Raw genomic sequence first — 21,843 nt, 5'->3', positions numbered from 1 at the left:
TAGTCCAGTCAGAAATATCGGCCTTCTCCCAAATAGGGCTATTTAGGCCACGCCCTCTCGTCACAACACAACTGATTGGCTGTAATGCATTACAGCGTTGACTAATGCGTTAATTAAGGACAGACATTCTACTAATTTACTTGTAATGAGAAACAACTGTATATTTTGTAACTGTAAATTTCACTTATGTACTAACTGAAAAATACTTTCTTCAATTTATTTTTTTTTTGTTTGCTTTTTGGGGGGGGAAGGAGGGGGGATGCATAAATTCATACAGAGGCATCAATCAAATATTTTTATTTGTCTTAGTAGGAACCACAATCCATCATCTAATTACTATGTGTTTTTCATTAAAATTTAGTTCTTTAAGGCTGAAAAAAGTGGGTATTTCACTGTTTTATCCACTCTTTTCCATTAATAACACTCGCTTGGAACAAAACCGGTCCCTCCAACATGAAAGAAAGCCTTGTGAATCTTTTATACAGTGATAGAAAACACAGTAGCTGATTTTACTGCTGTCAGCGAGGACATGCACAAGGCGTAACTCATCTGGCGGCAGATTTTAGGGTGTGACGCTCTATTTTTGACTTGGCTTTGTCAGGTTCATGTGGGTTTTTCATAGAACGTTTGTCCTTGTTAATGCTTTTCTGCCAACTATGAAACTTCTTAAGGCATAAGCCTTTAGATAGAAATGCCTTTAAGAAAATCAGGTCTGTCCACACTTTTGATTGGTAGCGTCTATTTCATATCAGCATGGCTCAGAGTTCAGATGTCTGTTAGTGATGTACATTGTTTCAAATCAAAGCTAGATAATATCTAGCAGTCTGGCTTTAGCAGTCATTTAAAGCTGGTGGGTTGACCAAGCTGGACAGATTTAGCAGTGAGACAGCGCCCTCGAATCTCATTAGTTGTAAAGTGTGTGTACGGCAGCAGTTAAAACACTTGTGTGTGTGTGTGTGTCCTGGCTTATTTGCCACATTTTCTGCTCCACTGTTTAAAGTTATTGATGACCTTTTTCTTTCACACTCCACCGAACTTTTTCATGCTTCAGTAGACCGGCTTTACCGAGGCCAAGATCTCATCTTCAATATTCAGCAAAAAATAGTTGCCATCACTATGAGAGTGACGGCTTAATGCTGCCTGTGTGTGTGTTTGTATGCTTGTATGCTTACTGACACTGCTAGATACCTAAAAAAGAGACTTACTGTTTTAATGATGACACTACAACATATTTTAAATTCATTTTTAAGTTCATTGTGTCTGTTTTGTGTTATACATTAATTCAGTATTCTTTCACACAAGCAAAATAAATAGGAAAAAAGAAACACAATGAAAAGAAACACTAGAAACAGTCACTAAACACTGAGCGCGTTTGAACTTCTGGAGGAAGTCGGGACACATTTGCTCTCCCTGGCGGATCGGTATTTTGACATGTATGTTCAAAGGTCTGGAGAGGGTCTAAAGGAGCCTGTGATGAATTATTACAGTGTGTTGGAAGAGATAAAAATATGTATATGATCAAGAGAAAGAGGAGAGCATTTGATCTTCACAGTAGGGATAGGAAAGAGGAAGAAAATGGAAAGAGAGAGAGGGAGAAGGAAATGATATCTGACCCGTTCACTCAGTCAGACACCTGCATTAGCCCTACTCTCCCAGGTATTTCTGCCAGCAGTATGTGTGCGCACATGTCTGTTTCTGTGATCATGTGTTTATGTCATCCCCCCGTCCTCGTCTTCCACTCTATTAGCCATTAGCCGCCTCTCGCCGCACCCTGTATGCACGTATGGACCAAAGCCAGTTCTCATCCTCCTCCTCCCATCAGTTAAGTTGTCCAAGAGAGGGCCGCGGGATGGCGACAAGACAAATTTGCCGTTAATATGAAGGCAGCGAACGCGGCCAGCCAGCGGAGCGCGGCCCACGTGGGACCCCAGGCATTGATTGATCGGCCAGCGGCGTGGCACTGCTTTAATAGCTCCTGTAGCATTGGAGAGGAACATATTTTAGGCCTAAGGGCTGCATATCAAAGACCCGGCGATCAGAGCACCATAAACGGTGAGCGGGGGGGCCGTGAAGGTCCTCGCCTGATGGAACAATAAACTAATAGTTGTGTCACTTTGGGCCCCCGGTGGTGCGGCCATAGCGATGTCGGGGGGAAAAAAAGACGCGGCCCAGCCGGGGCCATCGGGCTATTTTTTTTCCCACAGCCCGTGATGACGGTTGGCGACTGATGCGGTTATGATCCTTAAATCAACTTTCTGCTCGCTTGAACATGGCCACCAGGGTACCAGAGGTACAAGGACAGGAAAGGTTGAAGAAGGAGGAAAGTGGGCCCCGCTACCTGCCGCGGTAAAAATCGAGTTGCGCTGCCGGTGATCAATCAAGTGTCCCGCGCAAATAATTTTTTAAAAGGAGGGTGCCTGTATCTTTGGCCTGTAATGAGCCGAACGGGGAAGAGGGGGCCGCTCTGAAAAATGGCAAACCTCCATGGATGCGGTAATCCGTGGCTGAAAAGACAAATTTAGGGACCTGGATGGGGATGTAGGGGTTTACATTAAATACAGGATGTCGCACCTTCAGTTGAATATGTTACTGAATAAAGATAACGTTCTGGGTTTTATCCGATTGGTCCAACAGCACATTACACAAATGGAGGACAGGATGGAATTACTGTTGGGCCTGTCTGTCAGGTGACTGTGAAAGGTGTCTAGCTTTACTCACCAGGGGGTAGAGGATTAATGCACACGTGGAATTACAGATGGAGTGGGATGAGAGAAAGTTACAGGAGATACAGACAGTTGGAAAAAGGAGGAAGGGAGGCAGAGGTACCAAGAAGAGAGAGAGGGTAGTCAGAAGGTGGTGTTGGGGTCACCTGGACTCGTGGGCAGGCCCAGTCAAGCACATCAGCTAAAAATACACATCGTCGCTGCGCTTCATGTGGGGGGAAAATGATTGTTCCCCCTTTTTGTCCAACACCCAGGACACTCACTACAGCCGTGACCTTCCTTTATGAAAGCTCGCTGCCAAATCCTGCCATTCTAAACCACTGCAAAGGCCATAAAGATGGCAAACCAAGACTCCACACTTCCTGTGTAGGACTACCGCTAGCAGTTATTATAATCAACCTGTCATCTGTTTCTTTAATTAATCAGGTAATCAGATGATGTGTTGTAATTAGTTTTGTTTTAAATGAGTAACACTGCATGCTGCCACTGTTGTATTCCCACAATGGAAGCTTTACAGGAGAAGGAAAAAACAGAGAGAAACTTTAATGAACATTAATATAACAAAGTAAATTTCAAAGTGAAGTAAATGTGTCATGATATTTTACACAATATACCTGGCAGCTGGCTTTTTTTTAAATGATATAAAAGCAAAATTGGTGACGCTCAGTGATATCAGAATCATTTTGGCTGGTATTTGCTTAAAATAAATATCGGAGATAAATATTGGAGAGATTTTTAGGTTTGACTAATATTTTAAATGTTCTAAAATGTTTGCATTTGATTCATTTCACTGCAGTTATAACCCTATACAAATAAAATCGTCATAATACAAATCCAGGCATCTGGACCCAATTTCAGCATCTCCTTAATGTTTGTGTATCATCATCAGTATCAGTGCCAGGAGATATGTATGTGAAAAATATCAGATATTGGTATCGGCCCACAATTCGCATATTCCATATCTAAAAAATAAAAGATGACAAAAATTGAGATACAATATTTTGTTCCGACAGCAAGTGCTGCATCGCAGCAGGCTGTTACTTTTGTTGTTGAAAAATCGTGACACCCTGGGTCATCATCTTCATTTCCTTTCCCCTTTCCCACTTAAAGTTTCATCTGAGTGAATTCTTTTATGGTATGATGAAACAGTCGAAGCTGTCTTGCTCCTAATGTTTCCTGCAGTGTATTTCAGTCTGTCTGAATGGTTGCTTATATGAGTATTATAGAGCGGTAAACAATGCCTCGACAATAAAGGTCCACGTGTTTGTTTTCCTTTTCAAAATCAGCTTTTTGTCTGATCTTTGTAGCTCCACTCTTGTCACATGTCTCTGGGAGGATTTTGAGGAATTTTGATAAACACTTCCACAACAACCGTCATTCGGTGAGAGTAAAATGGCCAAAAGCGACGCAAAAGACACGTCCGGCCTCCGCAGAGGCCCAACGATGCTCCTTGGAACATGGAAAGGTTATTGATTCGTCCTGCAATAATTTCCGCCGGCTCTTTGATATGCAAACGATCTGGAGTGAATTTACAGCGGCCCTATCAGACTCATTTCACAGTTCTTAGTGTCGCTCGCTCTCGCGCTCTCTCCAGAGCTTTCCTCGCCTCATTAGCCCACTGTTCTCCATTACCGGCATAATTAAAATCTTTAGTAGCTTATCAAATTAAAAATATTTTCTGCTGATCGCATTGAGATCTTCACCTCGCCTGTTATTTTGCCACAACAGGAATAAATTAAGACTAAGCATTTCTGTTACGAATGTATTACAGTCGAATGCTTGAAAGGGACCACTTCTGGTATCTAGAGAGAAAGTGATTAAAGGAGGAGTGGGGGGGGCAGAGGAAATAAAAATTCAGAGAATAATTCAGATAAGCAGGGTGCAAATCATCTTCCATTTGCTGTTGCTCGTTTTGAAAATCGATTTAATTAATTGCCATGTGAAATGACTGGTCCGTCCCCCAGCTCCCCTCTTGGTTAATTTTACATGCCATCCCAAGGCCAATCAGTACAGCTGAAACAGTTTTATATGGGCTTGAACTCCTAACATTACCGTAGATTCTTCTCTGAATCGTTAGTAATTGCTGAGTGTCATCAGCAGCATCTCAGTTCATTCTTACCTTAAAACAGGGGATACACTACCACTCAAACGTTTCAAATAATTATCAGATTAATTTTTATTTTTACAAAATTAAAAATGAACGTAGTTTGAATTATTTTACACTGCACAACTGTACCATGTATGGTATTTTAGGATGTTTCATTCAAAATTTCAAGTTTATTTAGGGAAGAAGTTATTAAATAATATACTGTAATTACAGGTGTATGCAGATGTTTGGGCACCCCTGGTCAAATGGCATGTATTGTTGATTTTTTAAGTGAAAATAAGTGAACACATCCTCTACAGAGCACATTTTAATGCACAATCACTGTTAACAGGAAAAAATAAAACATAAAATGTGGCTTGTGCAAAAGTTACGGCACATTTTAGATTTTGTTTCTTTTCTTCTAATTTATTAAACCCAGCAAATAAATTTTAAAATTGTAAACTAAAATTAGCAGAAAATGGCATATTTGGCAAGTTTGTTCCCTGTAGAGGACGTGTTACTCTATTTTCAGCAAAGCCATTTGAACAAGATGTTCAAACGTTTGCGTACAACTGCATCTGTTTATAGTCATTTCTTACTTTCGTTAAAGTTATCTACCTGAGATTTAATCAACACAGTTCAAATGCAAAACTTTCTGGGTGTTAATGTTATTATAGCGTTGATGTTCTACAGCTTTCTCCTTTTAGAATCATTTATAACTCTGTTCATCATTCTGGACTCATCAGAAATTCTTAATTATTGCAGCTTCCTAGAAATTATTTGAAAACTATAAAGTTGTAGAAAAGCAGCATCTTACTACACTCTCAGAAATAAAGGAACTGTCACTGGGGTGGTTCCCTCAAGGGTACATCTCAGTACCTTTAGTCAGGGATCATAACTGAACCATAATCCAGTGAAATCATATTTTCTAAGCTGTACTGACTCCACACACCCCGTCTCGTCTCCAGGACTTTATTTTACTGTTCTGATTTAAAACATTCGGTTATGAAAAGGTACAAATACGAACTTTTCACCTGGAAATATTTACGTAGTGTGCACAGTTGGACCTTAAAACCACTTTTGTACCTTTGAGGGAACACTTACATTGTTTGTACCTTGATGAACCAAAAATGTACCTGTACAGAACCTTTATTTCTAACAGTGCAGCATCACTTTATACATGTATCTACAACCAAATTGGGACTATATTATTGAAAACAGTGATTCAAATGGTGGTTCCAAACTTACTGTACAGACTGCAGTATAGTGTAACAGCACATAGAGATGCATGACAGAAAAAACACCATCTTTACATGAAGAACTCTTTTTCTTTTTTCCCCCTCTAATATGCAGGAGTGTAGTGTGGCTGACTTTGTAAAAGCGGTTTTAAGTCTGTCAATTTGAGGCTGCGCAGAGCTTTAAGTATTTTGCACATTAACTTGCTTTCGAGAATATTACCCTAGGGGCTTTTTCCCCTCTTGTACCCTCCATCTCTCGCTCGCTATCTGTCTCCTTTTTTTTTCTCTGAGAGTTGTTTTTGTGATGTTGCTATTGTAAACCCTGTGTGTGCGCATGCTGGCTTTCTTCTCGGAGGAATAATGCTAATTATTCAGATTTCATGCCTTGTCTGTATGTTAATTATTTACTCTAAGCATGAAATGCACATGAATGCCAGGGATTTGTGTACACAAACACGCTTCACATAACCCACACAGGCACGCGCAACACATGCAGGGAGAGAGGGAGAGAGAGAGAGAGAGAGAGAGAGGGTGGGCCAAGCGCATCTCTCCACGCTCGCCCGTAGTGGAACAGTTCCTAATTAATACCCTCCTTTGTTTACCCAACCCCTTGTTTTTGATTTAATTACAATGCGAGTGGAACTGGATTAGCCCGTTAATTGATTTAATTATCCAATTTGTTTGTGGCAGGCATGATTCCAGCCGAGCTGCAGCAGCTGTGGAAGGAGGTGACGGGCGTTCCCGTGAAGGAGGAGAACAGCGCCAGCAACAACGGCCACCGTGGCCTGGACCTGACCTCCGCCTCACCCGCGCCTCCCAAAAACCCCCTCCTCAACCAGCACCCCACGACCAACGGCCAGTACAGCAGCCACACGCTCAAGAGAGAGAGGTAAGACGGCCCACCTGCTGACCTCACGAGTAGATAACAACCCTTAGAATCCAGAGTTATTAGTGTCGTATTGCTGTGCTGTTTAAATGTAATTACATAATTAATTACATAATAAATTACATTTACTTTCCTTATTGACAATTTCAAAATGGCAGTTTTATTTCTGTAAATAAAATAAATATTTTTCTACATAATAGTAATAATAATAATAATAAGGAGAAGAAGAAGAATAGTATCTGTATAATCTTTATTATCTCATCTTTTATTATCTATGGCCTTTTTTCTACCTGTTTTAAAAAATTTGCCGCTTGTTTCAATGAGCTACGAGTCAGATAATTGTTCAATTTTATCAAAGGTAATATTATAACTAAGTAATAAAATGTTTAACAGTCGTATGTAGTGACACCTACAGTCATATGCAAAAGTTTCAACACAAAAGTCAAATTATATGTTTTGTTGACAAAATTAAATAATCACAGCATTTTCTGCAAAGTTTAGTGCAAAATTTCTGTTGTAACATATTGGAAAAAAGGAAAGCATGCTTTGTAACAGGCTGCGTTTGTTTTATTGCATTTATATTTCTCAGTATGTTAAATAAAACAGTAGATGTGCATTAAAATGTGCAGAAGCGTGCTCTCTGTAGAGGACATGAATTTATTTTCACGCAGAAAATCAACAAAACCTCATTTGACCAGGGGCATCCAAACTTTTGCATACAACTGTATAATTGCTATTTCTGTGTGATTACAGTATTAGAAGTCACTAAAACGTGACAGAATAATGTGTCTTGTCCAAAGCCATTGGAAAACGGGGGTGCTCTGCTTGAGTGATGTATCTGTAGGCTGGAGTGAGGCAGTGGGTGTTTTCGTTTTGTATAGTTTCGGTTTTGCTATTTTTTTCCCTTTCCTCCGAGAGAGCACTTTACTGAAACTCATTAGCGCTCACCACATCTTTCCTGTCATCTTTGACTAAAGCGAGCAGGCCCTTCTTGTTTCTCCATTCGAGACGGCAATCCCTTCAGGGGGAGCTGATGCTGATGGACAGCTACCCATAAGGCCTGGCCTAATAACTATTAATTTGTCGTTAGTAAGTACCTCACTCTTTTCATTAAGGGCCCAGACTCTGAACAGTCCAATTCAGTCGGGGATTGGAAACAAACACCTGGGAGTCTGTGGCTATTTCAGCAGCTAGATTACAGTAATGGGAATAGGCCCATTTCCTTATTAATTACCAGTTTACTGTGGGTACACTCATTTATGTGTACTCAGTTCTAGTGCTGATGAATGCACAACTGTGTAGTTTGACTCTTGTTTGTTAAATAAGACTTGAATTAGCCTTAACACATACGCACAGGCCATATAATGGCATGTTAATCAGCTCAATTCAACTCAGCTGTAATGCTACGTCTAAAGCCCTACTTGAGCTGCGTTAGTTTTCCGTAAAGAGTTCCGGTATTGTAATTTGTAAGCCACTTGACTGGACGATTTGTACGGGATAAATATGTGCAGTGGCTGAACTTTTCAAGCACTTTTTTTCAAGTATCTGCACTTTTTGAGAGGTTTACTTTCACTCCACTACATTTCAAAGTAAAAATCCGACTTTTTCTACACTACTTTCTGAAAATGTTCAAAATATTTGAAAGAATATGAGGCACTTTGACAAATAAATCAAAACAGTCATAGCCCACCTTTCATTAAATCTCTCCCCTAAATACCAAACTGTCAGTCATAGCTTAGCAACTGTAACTAGGTCCAGGCAGCTCTGACATGCTTTCAGATTTAAAGAAAATTCAGTAACATTGTACCGTTATCTCTGTAAATTTGACCAGTTTGACACAAAAGAAGATTTGTTTTTAATTCTTTTACATTTTATACTGAAGCACATATGAAAGAAGGTACTTTTGTACTTTAAGTCAAGTAAAATGTACACAGAGCACATATAGTTTTACTAGAGTAATATCGACTACGGGTATCTCTACTTCCACTCAGTGAAAGTTGGTGCTATATCAAGTGCCGTATATGAGTATTTGTGCAATTTCCTCAAATTGCCCCAGATAGCCTGTATCAAAATGCCATAGATTTGATGTTCACATCAGCGTTAAGACTAAATTAAAATGAAACAGGTCCAAACAAACAAACAACAAAAACTAACTTCCAGTTCACGTTAGATAAATAGTATTAGGGCAAGTAAAGTGGACTGAACTTAGAGATGTCCCTCAACAGGTCAGGAACAGTACTGTCAGGGTATTTCTATGACCCTTTATTTTGAGTGGTGCTTTTAGATGAAACAAACACTCAATAGACTCTCAGTAACATGTCAACAACACGAGGGTAAGGATTAGGGCCAGGGTTAGGGTTAGGGTTAGATTTGGGGTTGGGGTTGAGGTTAAGGTTAGGATTAGGATTAGGGCCAGGTTTAGGATTAGGTTTTGGGTTGAGGTCAAGGTTAGGGTTAGGGTTAGGATTAGGGTTAGGGTTAGGATTAGGTTTTGGGTTGAGGTTAGGGTTAGGATTAGGGCCAGGGTTAGGTTTAGGTGTTGGGTTGAGATTAAGCTGAGGGTTAGGATAAGGTTTTGGGTTGAGGGTAAGGTTAGGGTTGGGATTAGGGCCAGGGTGAGGGTTTGCGTAATGGAAGTAACATATTAACAAAACATCGACTTAATGTAAGTAAAGTATCAACAGATAATCAAGATATTTACTGTATTCAAATGCTTCACTACTGCTACTTCACAGATTTGTTGCTTGTTACTGATACTCTGTAAAGAGTTTATAAACCATCTACAAAGAACCACTCCAAATAAAGTGTTACCGCTATTTAATTAAGTCATCACTTATGTTGTAGATTACGATAGTCCTGTTTTGAATTTGCCAATAAAAAGCTGTGCCATGTTGAACTTCATTTTAGCCATTAGCCTCGTCTCTCGGTCAGCAAAAAAACAGGGGGCACTGCTGATTAGAAAGTTGGTCGTTAATTCTGTTATTGCTTAGCAGACTTGTAAAAAGTACAGACACTGCAGATTCACAGCGGACAAAAATCACACATCCTGTCAATAATCACTCAAATTACAGGACCACCCCAAGTAAAACCAGCCCAGCTCCAGTAGGGCTTAAGAGAAATCTCAGTTCACGCAGTGATTCAGAAAGTGCTCATTTAATGCTGAAGCCATGACTCAGAAATAACATGTTTTTGTATCGTAACACTAAGAGGAAGCAGCTAAGCTTTCCTAAATGCAGTAAAGCTTCTTTATGTAAACCCCTGACATCATCCTGGAAGATATATTTGCCAAAAAGCGTCACGTCGCCAGCGTGTCTTTGAGGAAGAAATTAATTTGGCGTGTAACACGTTTACTTGTTTTTATCTGCCGAGGCCTGATCTTTGAACTGCTGGTGAGAAGCCTCCAGGCACAGTGAGCTCATTTGTTCTCTCTCTCACACACATCTGACTTGTGTTCAACTGATCATAACCTGTGTGTCAATATGAAAGTAACGCAAATGGAAAAACGTTTGGCTAATACTGAAAATCCAGGCCTGGATGGAAGTGAAGTTCACACAAGTTCACGTATTCCCTACTCTGTCACTCGGAGCGAAAACCTGCCCAAAGCCCGGCGCTGGTTTAAACACGTCTCTTAGAGACCAGAATTTAACTGGAAACATTTTCACTCTGGCTATGACTGGCTAAGACACCCCAGCGTCAGCGTAAGTACACATTTCACTGACTGATCTTTTTATTTTTATTGCAAATATCAAATGAGTGTCATTTAAGCAACACATTTCCCTCTGGCTCAGCTAGTTGTTTTTAAATCTCATTGGCCCTGCAGTCATTGCAGAATTAGTCAGCGTTTGTCAAAATGACTGTGCTGGTGTTTTTGTTACAAGCGCAAGAGCTCTGACCAAACAGGAAAGGGTGATCAAGCAGGCACAAACTTTCACTTACTGAAGAATTTAGCTGGCTCGATCAATAACAGTAGCAATAAAAGAGCCCTGTATTTATGCACAGCCTTACACTTTATGACTGTATTGCAGGGATGTCACAAACAGCATATTATTATTAAGTTTTACGTTATTGGGTTGTGAGATCAGCTGTAAACCGAATTGATTTTATGCTATAAATGTGTGAAATCACTGAAAATAACAGTAAAGGTTTCACACACGTGCAACTTATTTATCACACTTAAATCTTGCACTTTGATTATTTTATTTTTTATTTTATGACTTCTGAAAAGTACAGAGGGGTCCAAAAGTCTGAGCCCACTTCAAAAATCTGTGGTTTTCTGGACATAAACAGCAAAGTAAACAACAAAGAAACAAAGAAAAGTTATGACAAGTAAAGTGAAGAGAAAATAGTCAAGATTCTCCAGTATTTCCAGCTTAATATTCAAATTTAAGCACATTTGTGACATTGACTGTGTTAAGGCCAGAGGTCAGGTTTCTTTTTGAGTTTTATTCCTTCCACTGAAGCTCCCGTTCAGACAACTCTCAGGTGTATTTGAACTGCTCATCAGAGGCTTTTGTGGAGTCCAGCTTGAGTGCTGTCATTAAAACAACACTCCTGTACCACCAAATAGGAACAAATTCTGAAATTCATGTTAAAATTTCAAAGATTTTACTTTTCACTCAAGCTGTTACACTGATCATATAATGTGGACTGAAAAACTGTATTTAATTCTAAAGGAATGTAAAATAGAAGCTTTTTCACTAATGGTCTCAAACTTTTGGATCCCACTGTGCTTGTCCCAGCAGTCCCTTCACCATGCACCCTCTTTGTCTCTTTTGGGAAAATAAAGTTGACCAATACAGTGAAAATCAGTGAAAATATTGCCGACAACACTCTGATAATTGGTGATATTTGGATCCCACTGTGCCAGTTACGCCTTCAACAGGTATCGGCGTCTCTTTTAGGAAAATATAAATAAATAATAGCAAAATGTATGTATTTCTTATGGCAAATCTGTGTTTAAAGCGCATCATATCATGGTGAAAACTTGCATCTTGTTACACCCCTACAGTTCTGTGCTATCCCCGTCTTTTTTCTTCCCCTCTTTCTCTCTGGAGTAACAGAAGTAACAGATCTTTTCACGCTATCGCCCCATCATCTCAAAGTGCACAAACAACAAGCACCCCATCATGTCAGTACAGTTAAAATAAATAAATAAATAAATAAATAACACCAGCACTCACTGCTGAGCCTGAGTTGAAACATTGGAGAAGACGGGTGCGAAAGCTCACCCCCCCCCTCTCTCTCCGACACTCTCCGTCAGAGATTAAAGAAGACGTCAACAGCAGTTTAGCACACGCCAGCATGAAGAAGGCAGTATGTGGGCTGCATATGCAGCGAGCATCTCTGATCTGTCAGAAGAGTGAGCAGGTGATCGCTGCCTTCTCTCATGTGCTGCTCTCTCTCTGTCTCTCTCTCTCTCTCACTCTCTCACTCTCAAATCGCTACAGCTGCTCCAAACAGCCGTCTTCAAAGATGGAATTAAACTTCCAAAACGTGCACAAGTCATTACCGTGCAAACACAAAGGCAAATTAGAGAGACAGTATTAATAGCTCGGCGCTTTGATGATCTGTCGCAAAGCGTTTGAGTTCAAATAAAGTGATTCTATAATACTCTTTGATTACTCCATCTGTTTTGAATTCAGCCCGCTAAACATTGATTTCTGTTGTGTCTCTACCGCGATGTGTATAAAGCCTGGAGAGGTTCAGTGTAAGATCTAGGGCTGTGCGATATTCTGGTATACCAAAAAAATAAAAAAACTGCGATACCATCACTTTGCGGATTTCAGTGCACCTGCTTTATGTTGCACATTCATCAGAAAACACTGCGTCTTTAAGAAATCACATGGTGAGTGTGCCAAGTCTGTGTGCTCTGGGGCACCCAGTTGTGATTTCGCTTGCGCTAGCACACTTAACATGTAGAGATGGAAACAGGAGATAACGTACTAAGTGTGCTCTGCTGCCCGCAACTTACTGTAAAGGAATGCTACAGATGTGAAACATGGTATTACTTTGCATACTAGACGTGAACCCATAAGTCATAACCATCACCTGTTCGCAAACAATGCCACAAGGCTTGTTTTGCCTCAGGAGGTATCGAACCCGGCTCGATATCTGTCCTTTACCCATCCTGATTTATACAAGGATTTCAGAGACTGACAGTGTAATGTGATGGTTATGAATGTGTAATTTAATGGTTATGAAGTTTTGTGAGTTCAGTAGAAGAGCATGTACACACTATTGACATCAAATGTAATTTAGAGCCTGAAGGGACTATAAGTGGGAAGACGTAAGTGCTGCTAATACAGTGATTTTTAGTGTTTGAGTTGAGATGCAGTTCAGCCTGTTTTGCTGTCACTCCTTCTTTAACTATATGACAGCAAAACAGGCTGAACTACATCTTAACTCAAAACACTTTCATGGTTAAAATAACAAAAACTTTTAAAAGTCGGTTATCTGAATTTTTTGCCCTTAAAAATCAGTATCAGTATCAGCTGCTCGATTTTCAGGGTCCAACTCCACCATTTTATGCAGTTCTGGTGATAAATGTTTTTGGGAAGAAAGAATTTTCCATTTCTTTTTTCAGTCATTTCAGGCTATAAATATGTTAAGGTTATTGATTTGGTATCTGTTCTGAGAAACCGATGTTGGTATTAGTACCAAAATATCTGGCTATATCGATCCAACAGTTTAAAGGCCGGTGAACGGTGAACACTGAGGCACAAGCAGAAAATGCCTCCTCTTCCTCAACCTGGACCTCGATGAACCTTTAATTGACGCGATTCCTCGCAAGTCCTTTTTGTCATGCAACAGTCTGCCGGCTCAGTGCTGATGGACTCCGCTCCCTGCAGCCCTCCCGGATCGCTTTCCCCCCGGCCCTTAAGTACCGTGTAGTTAGTTTCATGTGTCATATAAAAATCTGGCCAGTCGCTACGACGCCTGCAACTAAAACCTTAAGTGCATCCACAGGCGTCGTTCGCCGGCTTTGCACTTCCGTCTTAAAGGAAAGGGGGAAGAAATTCAATCGTTTGAGACACGGGCCGCTCCTGCTTTTAGCAGCCCAGCTCCTCTCCCACTGGTGCCGGCCGCGGAGACGAGGCGCGCGCGTACACCCAAATATGATAAAAGCCTTCAAACGCGTCAGTCCATCTGACCCATCAGCTCTCCAATAAGGGAGCCTTCTGAATGCAAACCTGTGCTAGATGATTCTTATTTACAGCGAGACAGGTGGGGGGAGGGGATCAGAGAAGGCCGACTGACACCAGTTCCCAGTACTGGACTCTCCTGGCTGAGAGAAATAGAGAGAGAAAGTGTCGTCCTTTTGAGCCGTTCCACTTCTTTTCCTCCCCAGCATGCACTCAGGGGACATGCAGCTCAGCAAATTTGTTAAAGAGATAAATAATCAGATATGGCTCCCCTCCATCTCCCCCTCTCTCCCCTTTAATTGATCTTCCACTCGGAAAATGATAATTAAATCATTTTGGGGATGAGCCTTGGTGAGGATAGGGGAATGAGAATTGTGTCAGGGGAATTGGCTGAGGGCTCTAAAGGGTCTTTTGACTAAAATTTTTTGTAATGCAAATAGTAGAAACTGTGTTTTCTGTGTAAACCCAGGTCACAGGTGTGATTTTTTTATTGTTTGTAAAGCTGAGAGGAGCTGATTTTGTGTACAACAGTCCAAAAGTTGGACACTGACTTGGTAAAAATAAACACTTTCTCAAGAGATAATGGGCAGTAACATGTTTTATTAACATAAAACATGAAGTGTCTGACATTGCAGCAGTAATGTAGAGCAAACCGGTCCATTCGTTTGGCTCCTGGCGGTTTGCTGAGCTGTATATCTACTCGATTTTTACACTTAGATCCTCTTGAAGGCTTAAGAGTGTTACATTAGGAGTTTATAAATAATTAACAGTGGCTCAGCGTAAAAGACTGTTATTAATAAAAACCATAAAGGTTTTTTTGGATCATATAAACCAGAGGTGCTCAGTCCTGGTCCTGGAGATCTACCACCCTGCAGAGTTCAGCTCCAACTCTAATCTAGCACACCTGATCCAGGTAATGAAGGCCTTCAAGGGCATCCGAGAATTAAAGCCAGGTGTGTTGGATCTGAACTCTCCAGGGTGGTAGATCTCCAGGACCAGGATTGGGCACCCCTGATATAAACCATTAGTGAAAGAGTATCACCACTCAATAATGAAATATTTGGGGAAGAAAAATTTTGTTTAAACTAGATGATGTGTTGGTTTCTGGCAAATTGCCTCAATCGTAGAGTCAAAAAATCACAGCTTGCTTCCATATTTTGGCCTGTAGTGTAACTGTAAGGCGTTTTTGTTGTGTATGAGCGCCGATGCCTTCTTAATCACAACAGCCGCTTGAGCTCTCCGCAGCAGTGTGCCGTGGTATCGAATCGTAATGTAATGAAATATGACACAATAACGTTTACTCACATAAAAGCATTTACACAATGATGTGGAACGCATGTTGAATTAAACACACAAACAGCATTGTTTGTAGTGCACTTAACCTTGTAGTGTGCTTAACAGTAGCTTAAGGATGTTGCCTAAAGTCTCACTTGACTTCATTTGTCTTCCACTCTGAACGCAAGCGCTAAGCAGATGACACGGTTTCCCACATCTCGGTAAAAAGATCATTAGAGGTCGTCTACCTCTGGCCCCGGGGCCACCTGACTGTAATAGACCTGCCGAGGAGACGAGTCAAATTCAACAGTCAAGGCGTCACAAGTACCGTTTTCACTCTAGTTTTGCACTGGAATGAGGTCAGAGTTGTGAGAAAATCCCCACCCCCACCCCCAATCCAGAATCTCCCAGCCCCCCCAACCCCCGCCCCCCCCCCTTAACCTAATGCACCTCTCTCTGTACATTTTGCCATTTACCACCATTTAGTCACCCACTGCTTAAAAAGAGTCTCTTCTGTCATCGTTCGCCCCTCTCAAGTCCCCCAAGCACTCTGCTGTTCAATATCTTATTAATACTGAATTAAGCAACATGCCTGCTTTGCGAAGGAATTAGAATAAAAACGAGGGTGTCTTTAAATTAAAAATCAACTCTGCGTTCGCCAGGCGAAGCATTGCGCTGGTTCTTGTTAAAAAGTCATTATAATAGATCTTGCTCCATCTATTTATTACCAGTATCAAAACAGAGGTCTTAATGCCTATGCATAATTCATAATTGAATTTAAAAAAAAAAAAAAATCTGCCTTTTGGAAAGAAAGAAAAAAAAAAGCATGTTAACCATATTCATAAACGGCTCACTGCTTCCTAATTGCGGCACAATTATCGCTTGTTATTAACAATGTGAACTCTTAAGCAAGTAATTATACGAGAAAACCTGTGACAACCCCTTGAAAACTCGTGCGAGGTACTGCACTACTTACAAATGAGATATTAATCTGGAAACTGACATTTATTTAGTCTTGCAAAGGGAGCTTTTTTGAAATCCAGTCGCACTTGAAGAATAATTTCTTAATCTTTACTGTTTTTATCATGTTGGAACTCAATGTATATTAAAAGTATTGCAAGATTACAGAACTAAAGTGAAAGATTTAAAAAAGGAATGTTTGCTATAGAGGAGACAGAATGTTGTCTAACGCTGGTTGGGCAGTGAAGGCTTGTGGTTTGCTGAGGAATGGGAGTGTGGCGCTCAGTGTGAATAGGGATGCTGTTCTTCTGATGGCTGACACAGGTGTTAGCCATATAGGAGATTCCCCCAGGCTTCTGTAGCACCAAGCTGGATGGTGTGTTTGTCTGTGCGCATATGGTATTTTGACTGACTCGGACGCTCGCTACACTCTTCTGTTTGTACTATTTGTCAGTAGTATTATTAGCTCTTGACTGAGCTCAATAAAGGAAAATGTTCTCTAGTGTCTTTGATTAAATGGCCAGTCAACCTTGGATTCGGTTCAGGCACAAAGCTTATGCTTCTTTTGTGTAACTGCAGTGAGAATAAAGTCAGTCAGAGTGGTTTGATGTGAAATGGTTCACTGTAGAGAAACGTACTGACTCAGATTTCTTTAAAGTGATGATGACAGGAACGTCTACAACACAGATATAGTCATTTTATTAATCATCTGAAATGACCAATGAGCCTACACGTTTTCTGAGTTTTTATATGGCATGTTGATGATGGTAAAATAGTGATGCATCTGAAAACATGTTTTCTTTGGGTACTATTTTGCCCTGCAAAGTACCTCTACACCATGAATTTATATAAAAAAAAATAAGTTTTAGGCCAAATTTCAAAGCTTTCGTAGAATAACATCTCAGGAATCAGGTGTCTAAACTTTACAGGCATTGAAGTTTTTAGCCGTCTGGTTCCTATCACCACCACTGTGAACAACTCTGACTCTTTAGAACGGCACATTTCACATTAAACCACTTATGCAGAAATAAAAAATGGTAAAATACTTAAGATGCATTCATTGACCCACAGAATGATCCACTGACACATAAATCAGTGAAATTTAGAAAATTTGGTGGACTTTCTCGTGAAAGCCCTATTGTGACCGAGGTCCAGCTCACTTAGAACTGCACATGCTGGCCGGGCCGCTGACGTCTCTCGCCAGACGGAGAAATTGATAGCAGGTGGGGTGTGTTTACTGCTTGCACTTGGTGGGAGCGGGCCAGCTGGATTTAGAGGCTTCCTGTTGTGGGAAAGGCGCGTTGCTCCAGGTGGACGGTGCAGCCACGGTTCAGCGGTCAGGGCTGAAAGGACGCAGTGTCTCCTGGAGCCCCTCGCTGGGCCGATCAAAGCGCGCCGCCATGCGCATCAGCGGAGAGCAATAATTAGGTATTGACTGGAGCAGCACTGGGCAACTCTGAGGCTCCGATAGACCGACAAGCTCCAGCTGGGCAGGAAGCCGAGATCACATGGGTGCGATGATCCCACACTTCCCCTGGAGGTCAGAGGCCATGTTGGAGTCAGTGCAGGGCCACTGATACACATCTCTAAGCACGGAGTTTGACGGGTGACAAATGTGTCTTTTGTTTTATACAGTTTGTGTGCATATATATTACGGGAATGAGGCATCAGTATGGCATGAGAGGATATTACTATGGAGATGAATAACCTGGTCTCAAGGATGTTACAAACTGAGCCACACTGTATTGTGTGTTTTCAGAGTTGAGTCGAGTTTGGAGTCTCTGGAGTGCAAGTCGAGTCTCGAGTGTAGTCTAGAATTTTAGTTTAGACTCGTTATTAGCCGCAGGCATTGCATTGTACAAAAGTAAACCCCTAGGTTCAACACTGCTTCAAATGATGAGCCTTTCGTTATAGAAGAACTTCCACTCTGAAAGGCAGAGCTGAATCAATACATGCAGTAAATGACTTGAAATGGATGGTTAGTCTGTAGGTCTTACAGCACGTATTCTAGCTAGCTAGCGCTATAGCTAATTCAGCTGAAGTTTTAGTTCATTTTAAAGGAATGTGGTCTGTAACTTCAGCTTGAGCTGAACTGGCTGTTGCACTAGCCAACAAATTTGTTATTCAACCGACATACTAGTTAGTCATTTCAAGTAGTTTTGACTTTCCTTTGAACGCTGCATTTGCTCCATGTAGAGCTTCATTCTGAACATCAGACTAAAGGTTCTCCTAAGCCGTGGGAGAACAGCACTGCAGTAATGACTGTGCATGACCATAGCAAAACACAAAATAGTTATGCATGTGATGCCTAATGGCTGAGACAGTGAATGCAAAACGACGCTGAAACCAAATACATGCTTGACGAAATGAAGATTTCAAATATTCTTTGTCTTCTAAGATCCCATGGTGGGCTCATGGTGCCAAGTCAGGCCTGTGGCACTGTGGCATTTGAACTTTTCTATTATTATTATTAGCCCGTTTCACCCTGAGATGCACTGCAGTCCCCAACATAGTGTGCGTTCTGACCCGCCTCCCCCAACAAACATCTGTGGGTCAGCGGTTACACAAAAAGAAAAGATGCCTGGTGTCTAGTTCAAGCAAAAGGGTAAAAAAACTACCTAAAACAATTTATTTTTTGTTTAGAATTATTTTTCAATAAGTATTCAATGCCTGTTTTGCTGTTGCAGTTTTGGCAAATTTTGAATAAACAATGGCCCGTTCGGGTCACGGCAAAAAGTTTAGTAAAACACAGCTGGCCTAAGGATTTGCTGAGATTTTTTAATATGGCCCTGTAAGTGGTTGACACCTCTGTTGTAGATGACGAACGTCCATATTTTCCACTAAAAAAAACTTTTGAGTTTTACGTTACGAATACGTCACGTCTCCGTGAGTTGTTTTTTAGCCGGTTGAAAAGCATAAATCTGATTACTGTCTGACTCATGTAGACCCAGAGTTTCCCCGTTATCAGATTACCCAAGTGCATGTAAACGTGTTGATCAGACTACTGAAAAAATCGTGATTTTCCGCAGTTATCGGATGATTAAGTGCATGTGAACACACTCAGTGTTTTAGTTTTGAGATAACATTTTGGTTTAGGTTCACTGATGTTTTTGGATTGTAAATAAAATGGTTACGTTTTGTGTGGCAGCCCCTGGTTCCTATCACCACCACTGTAAAGAAATCTGAATAAGTTGCTCTATAATGAACCATTTCACATCAGACCACTCTGAATGACTTTGTTTACTTCTAAACCTGTGAATTACGCAGAAATTTTGAAAATTCCCCTTTATGTCTCGAGTCGAATTGCGAGGCTTTTTCAACATTCAGCTTCAGTGCGACCCCATCTGTTTTATTTTCTTCTGTGTGTAAGCAAAATCTGTTAATATTAATGATTAATATAAATGTGTCTTCTTTCTTTCTGTTCTTCTCACAGTTCAGCGTTGGATGAGCACTCGCACCACAGTCACCCTCTCTACGGACACGGCGTGTGTAAATGGCCAGGATGTGAAGCCGTGTTTGAGGACTTCCAGTCTTTCCTCAAGTAGGTTCCAACCACACACACACAAAAGAAACACACACAAACCACCCCTCCCTCCTCATGAAGGTGAACCTGGTCCCGCCTCTCACTCTTACGCCATGTGTTTTAATAGCCTTCCTGTCTGCTCCTTCTGCCTTTCGCAATTCAGCCGCCCTACAGGTGGACCCCTCTGCCCGTGCAGGATGTGGGTGCTGGCTGTAGGTTCACAGTGTGTGCCGTCTGCTCGCTCTCCACTGTGGTTTTTCCTCCAGGCTCCTCAGGGCCTGGTAATTCCTGTGATAAGTGCCATTCCCATGGTGATTTCTGCCAGCTTGTCCCAAACAAACACGGGGGGGATGTTTATCCTCGGCAGGCCACACTCCAAGAGCACCACGGGTTTGCCCTTGTCTTTTATTCTGCGGACAGAGAGAGGGGCACTCCCGTTTTCTTCTTCCTTCTCTTCTGTCTTCCATTTCAGATCTTTTTTATTTCATCTCACTGCAGGTTTGCAGCAATGACAGAGAACAGAACATAAGAGTCAAAAGGGGACGCTTTGGGTAGCTTTGAAATCAGCTGTAATTTAATAACTTGCTCCATTGTTTGTTCCCAGTTGAATACATAGTTCCTCATTCTCATAACTACACACCTTACATATTAGTATAACAGTTCAATTATTTACAGTAATTTCCAGAAGAGCGGATTAGTATTTTTTTTTTTTTTATTTAGTACTTTAGTATGAGTATTTTCAAATGATGCTTAAGTATGTTTGTGAGGTAGGATCTACTTTAACATTTAGTAACTAATTTATTTTTTGTGTTTAACTTCATTCTGTTACATTCTGGTGACAGCATCTGTACCGCTTTGCAGTTGCTCACGCCTCTCACACTGGAGCTTTACCATGTTATTTTAGACAAAAAGGATCCAAAAAGAGAAGAATAAAGCCTAACAAACTCTGCTGATAAATGCTGGATGTACTAAGACTCTGCAGTTCTACTACTCAGGCAGTTTTTCCAAACATACTTTTACTGCAGTCATTATTTCGCTGCAGGAACAAAACTATTAGGACTATGTGTTTAGGTTGGTCTGCTAATTATAAAATAATAAGTCTTAAGATCAATAATAAGCCTGCAGTTTGAGGAGTTAACTGACTTTGGCCACAATAATATGAATTTTATTCTCATACTGTAGTTTGATGCAACAGACTTACTCGTCTGTGTGTTCTGACCCCTCCTTCTGTCTGAATATACAGTACTGTGCAAAAGAGAAAATGAAATGTGAAGCTGTTTATCTGGGCAATAAGCATTTATCTGTAAAACAGATTTTGTGATTAGAATAAATACAAATAAACACTCTTATGATCTCATGGGAGTGTGTTAGCTTAACCATTTCCAAAGCTTTTCACGTTCTCTCTGCTCGCTGCTGGTGGGCGTTTCATTATGGAAATGAAGGAACTGTAGTGAACATATCTGGGCTCTAAACAATCTGATACACTGTTTTTAGAATGCATCCATAATCCACACAAGCTTGAATGTTAGTCCTCTAAATCTCACTAGCAAAAAAGCTACCTTAGCAAGTGACCTACCAGCTTTGTATGATTGAAATTTTAGCATCCAGCACCGAGTTTATCAAATCAATCCTTCATCAAATTAAATCAGCTGCTGATGGAATGCAACAAATCCATGCGATGGCTGGAGTGCAGTGAGAAATCAAGAACCAAACCTGTGTTCTTCTTATTGCACTCTTCTGTACCACTAACTCTAACGCTACAATTAACCTAAAACCAAATCAAATCAAATCAAATCAAATCAGATTTATTGTCACATCACAAGAGTACAGGGACACAGGTGAGTGAAAAACTTGAGTGCGAGTTCCACAAATTATGCAGAGAACAGTATTTACACATAGATAAACAAAACTATAGATAGGATAGAAGAATAGATAAAACCAATTTAACTAAAATATATACATATAATCTTACACAATAACTTAAAAATAATAATATTGCACCGAGACATA

General features: G+C 40.7%; 1 protein-coding gene across 9 annotated transcripts in view; it reads left to right on the top strand.

The window, feature by feature from the left end:
• The window catches only part of foxp1b (forkhead box P1b), a 285,913-nt gene that overhangs the window by 243,078 nt on the left and 20,992 nt on the right, over window positions 1-21,843 (top strand). For all 9 annotated transcript variants that reach the window (XM_036571539.1, XM_036571533.1, XM_036571542.1 and 6 more), the window contains 2 exons: window positions 6,738-6,936; window positions 19,744-19,851. In XM_036571539.1, coding sequence (XP_036427432.1) covers window positions 6,738-6,936; window positions 19,744-19,851 — 307 coding nt within the window. The remainder of the gene's footprint in view (window positions 1-6,737; window positions 6,937-19,743; window positions 19,852-21,843) is intronic.

The sequence above is a fragment of the Colossoma macropomum genome, unplaced genomic scaffold (assembly GCF_904425465.1).
Source record: "Colossoma macropomum unplaced genomic scaffold, Colossoma_macropomum, whole genome shotgun sequence".
Lineage (NCBI taxonomy): Eukaryota > Metazoa > Chordata > Actinopteri > Characiformes > Serrasalmidae > Colossoma > Colossoma macropomum.
Note: the sequence above shows the minus strand (reverse complement) of the source record. Positions and strands in the feature narration are given on the sequence as shown.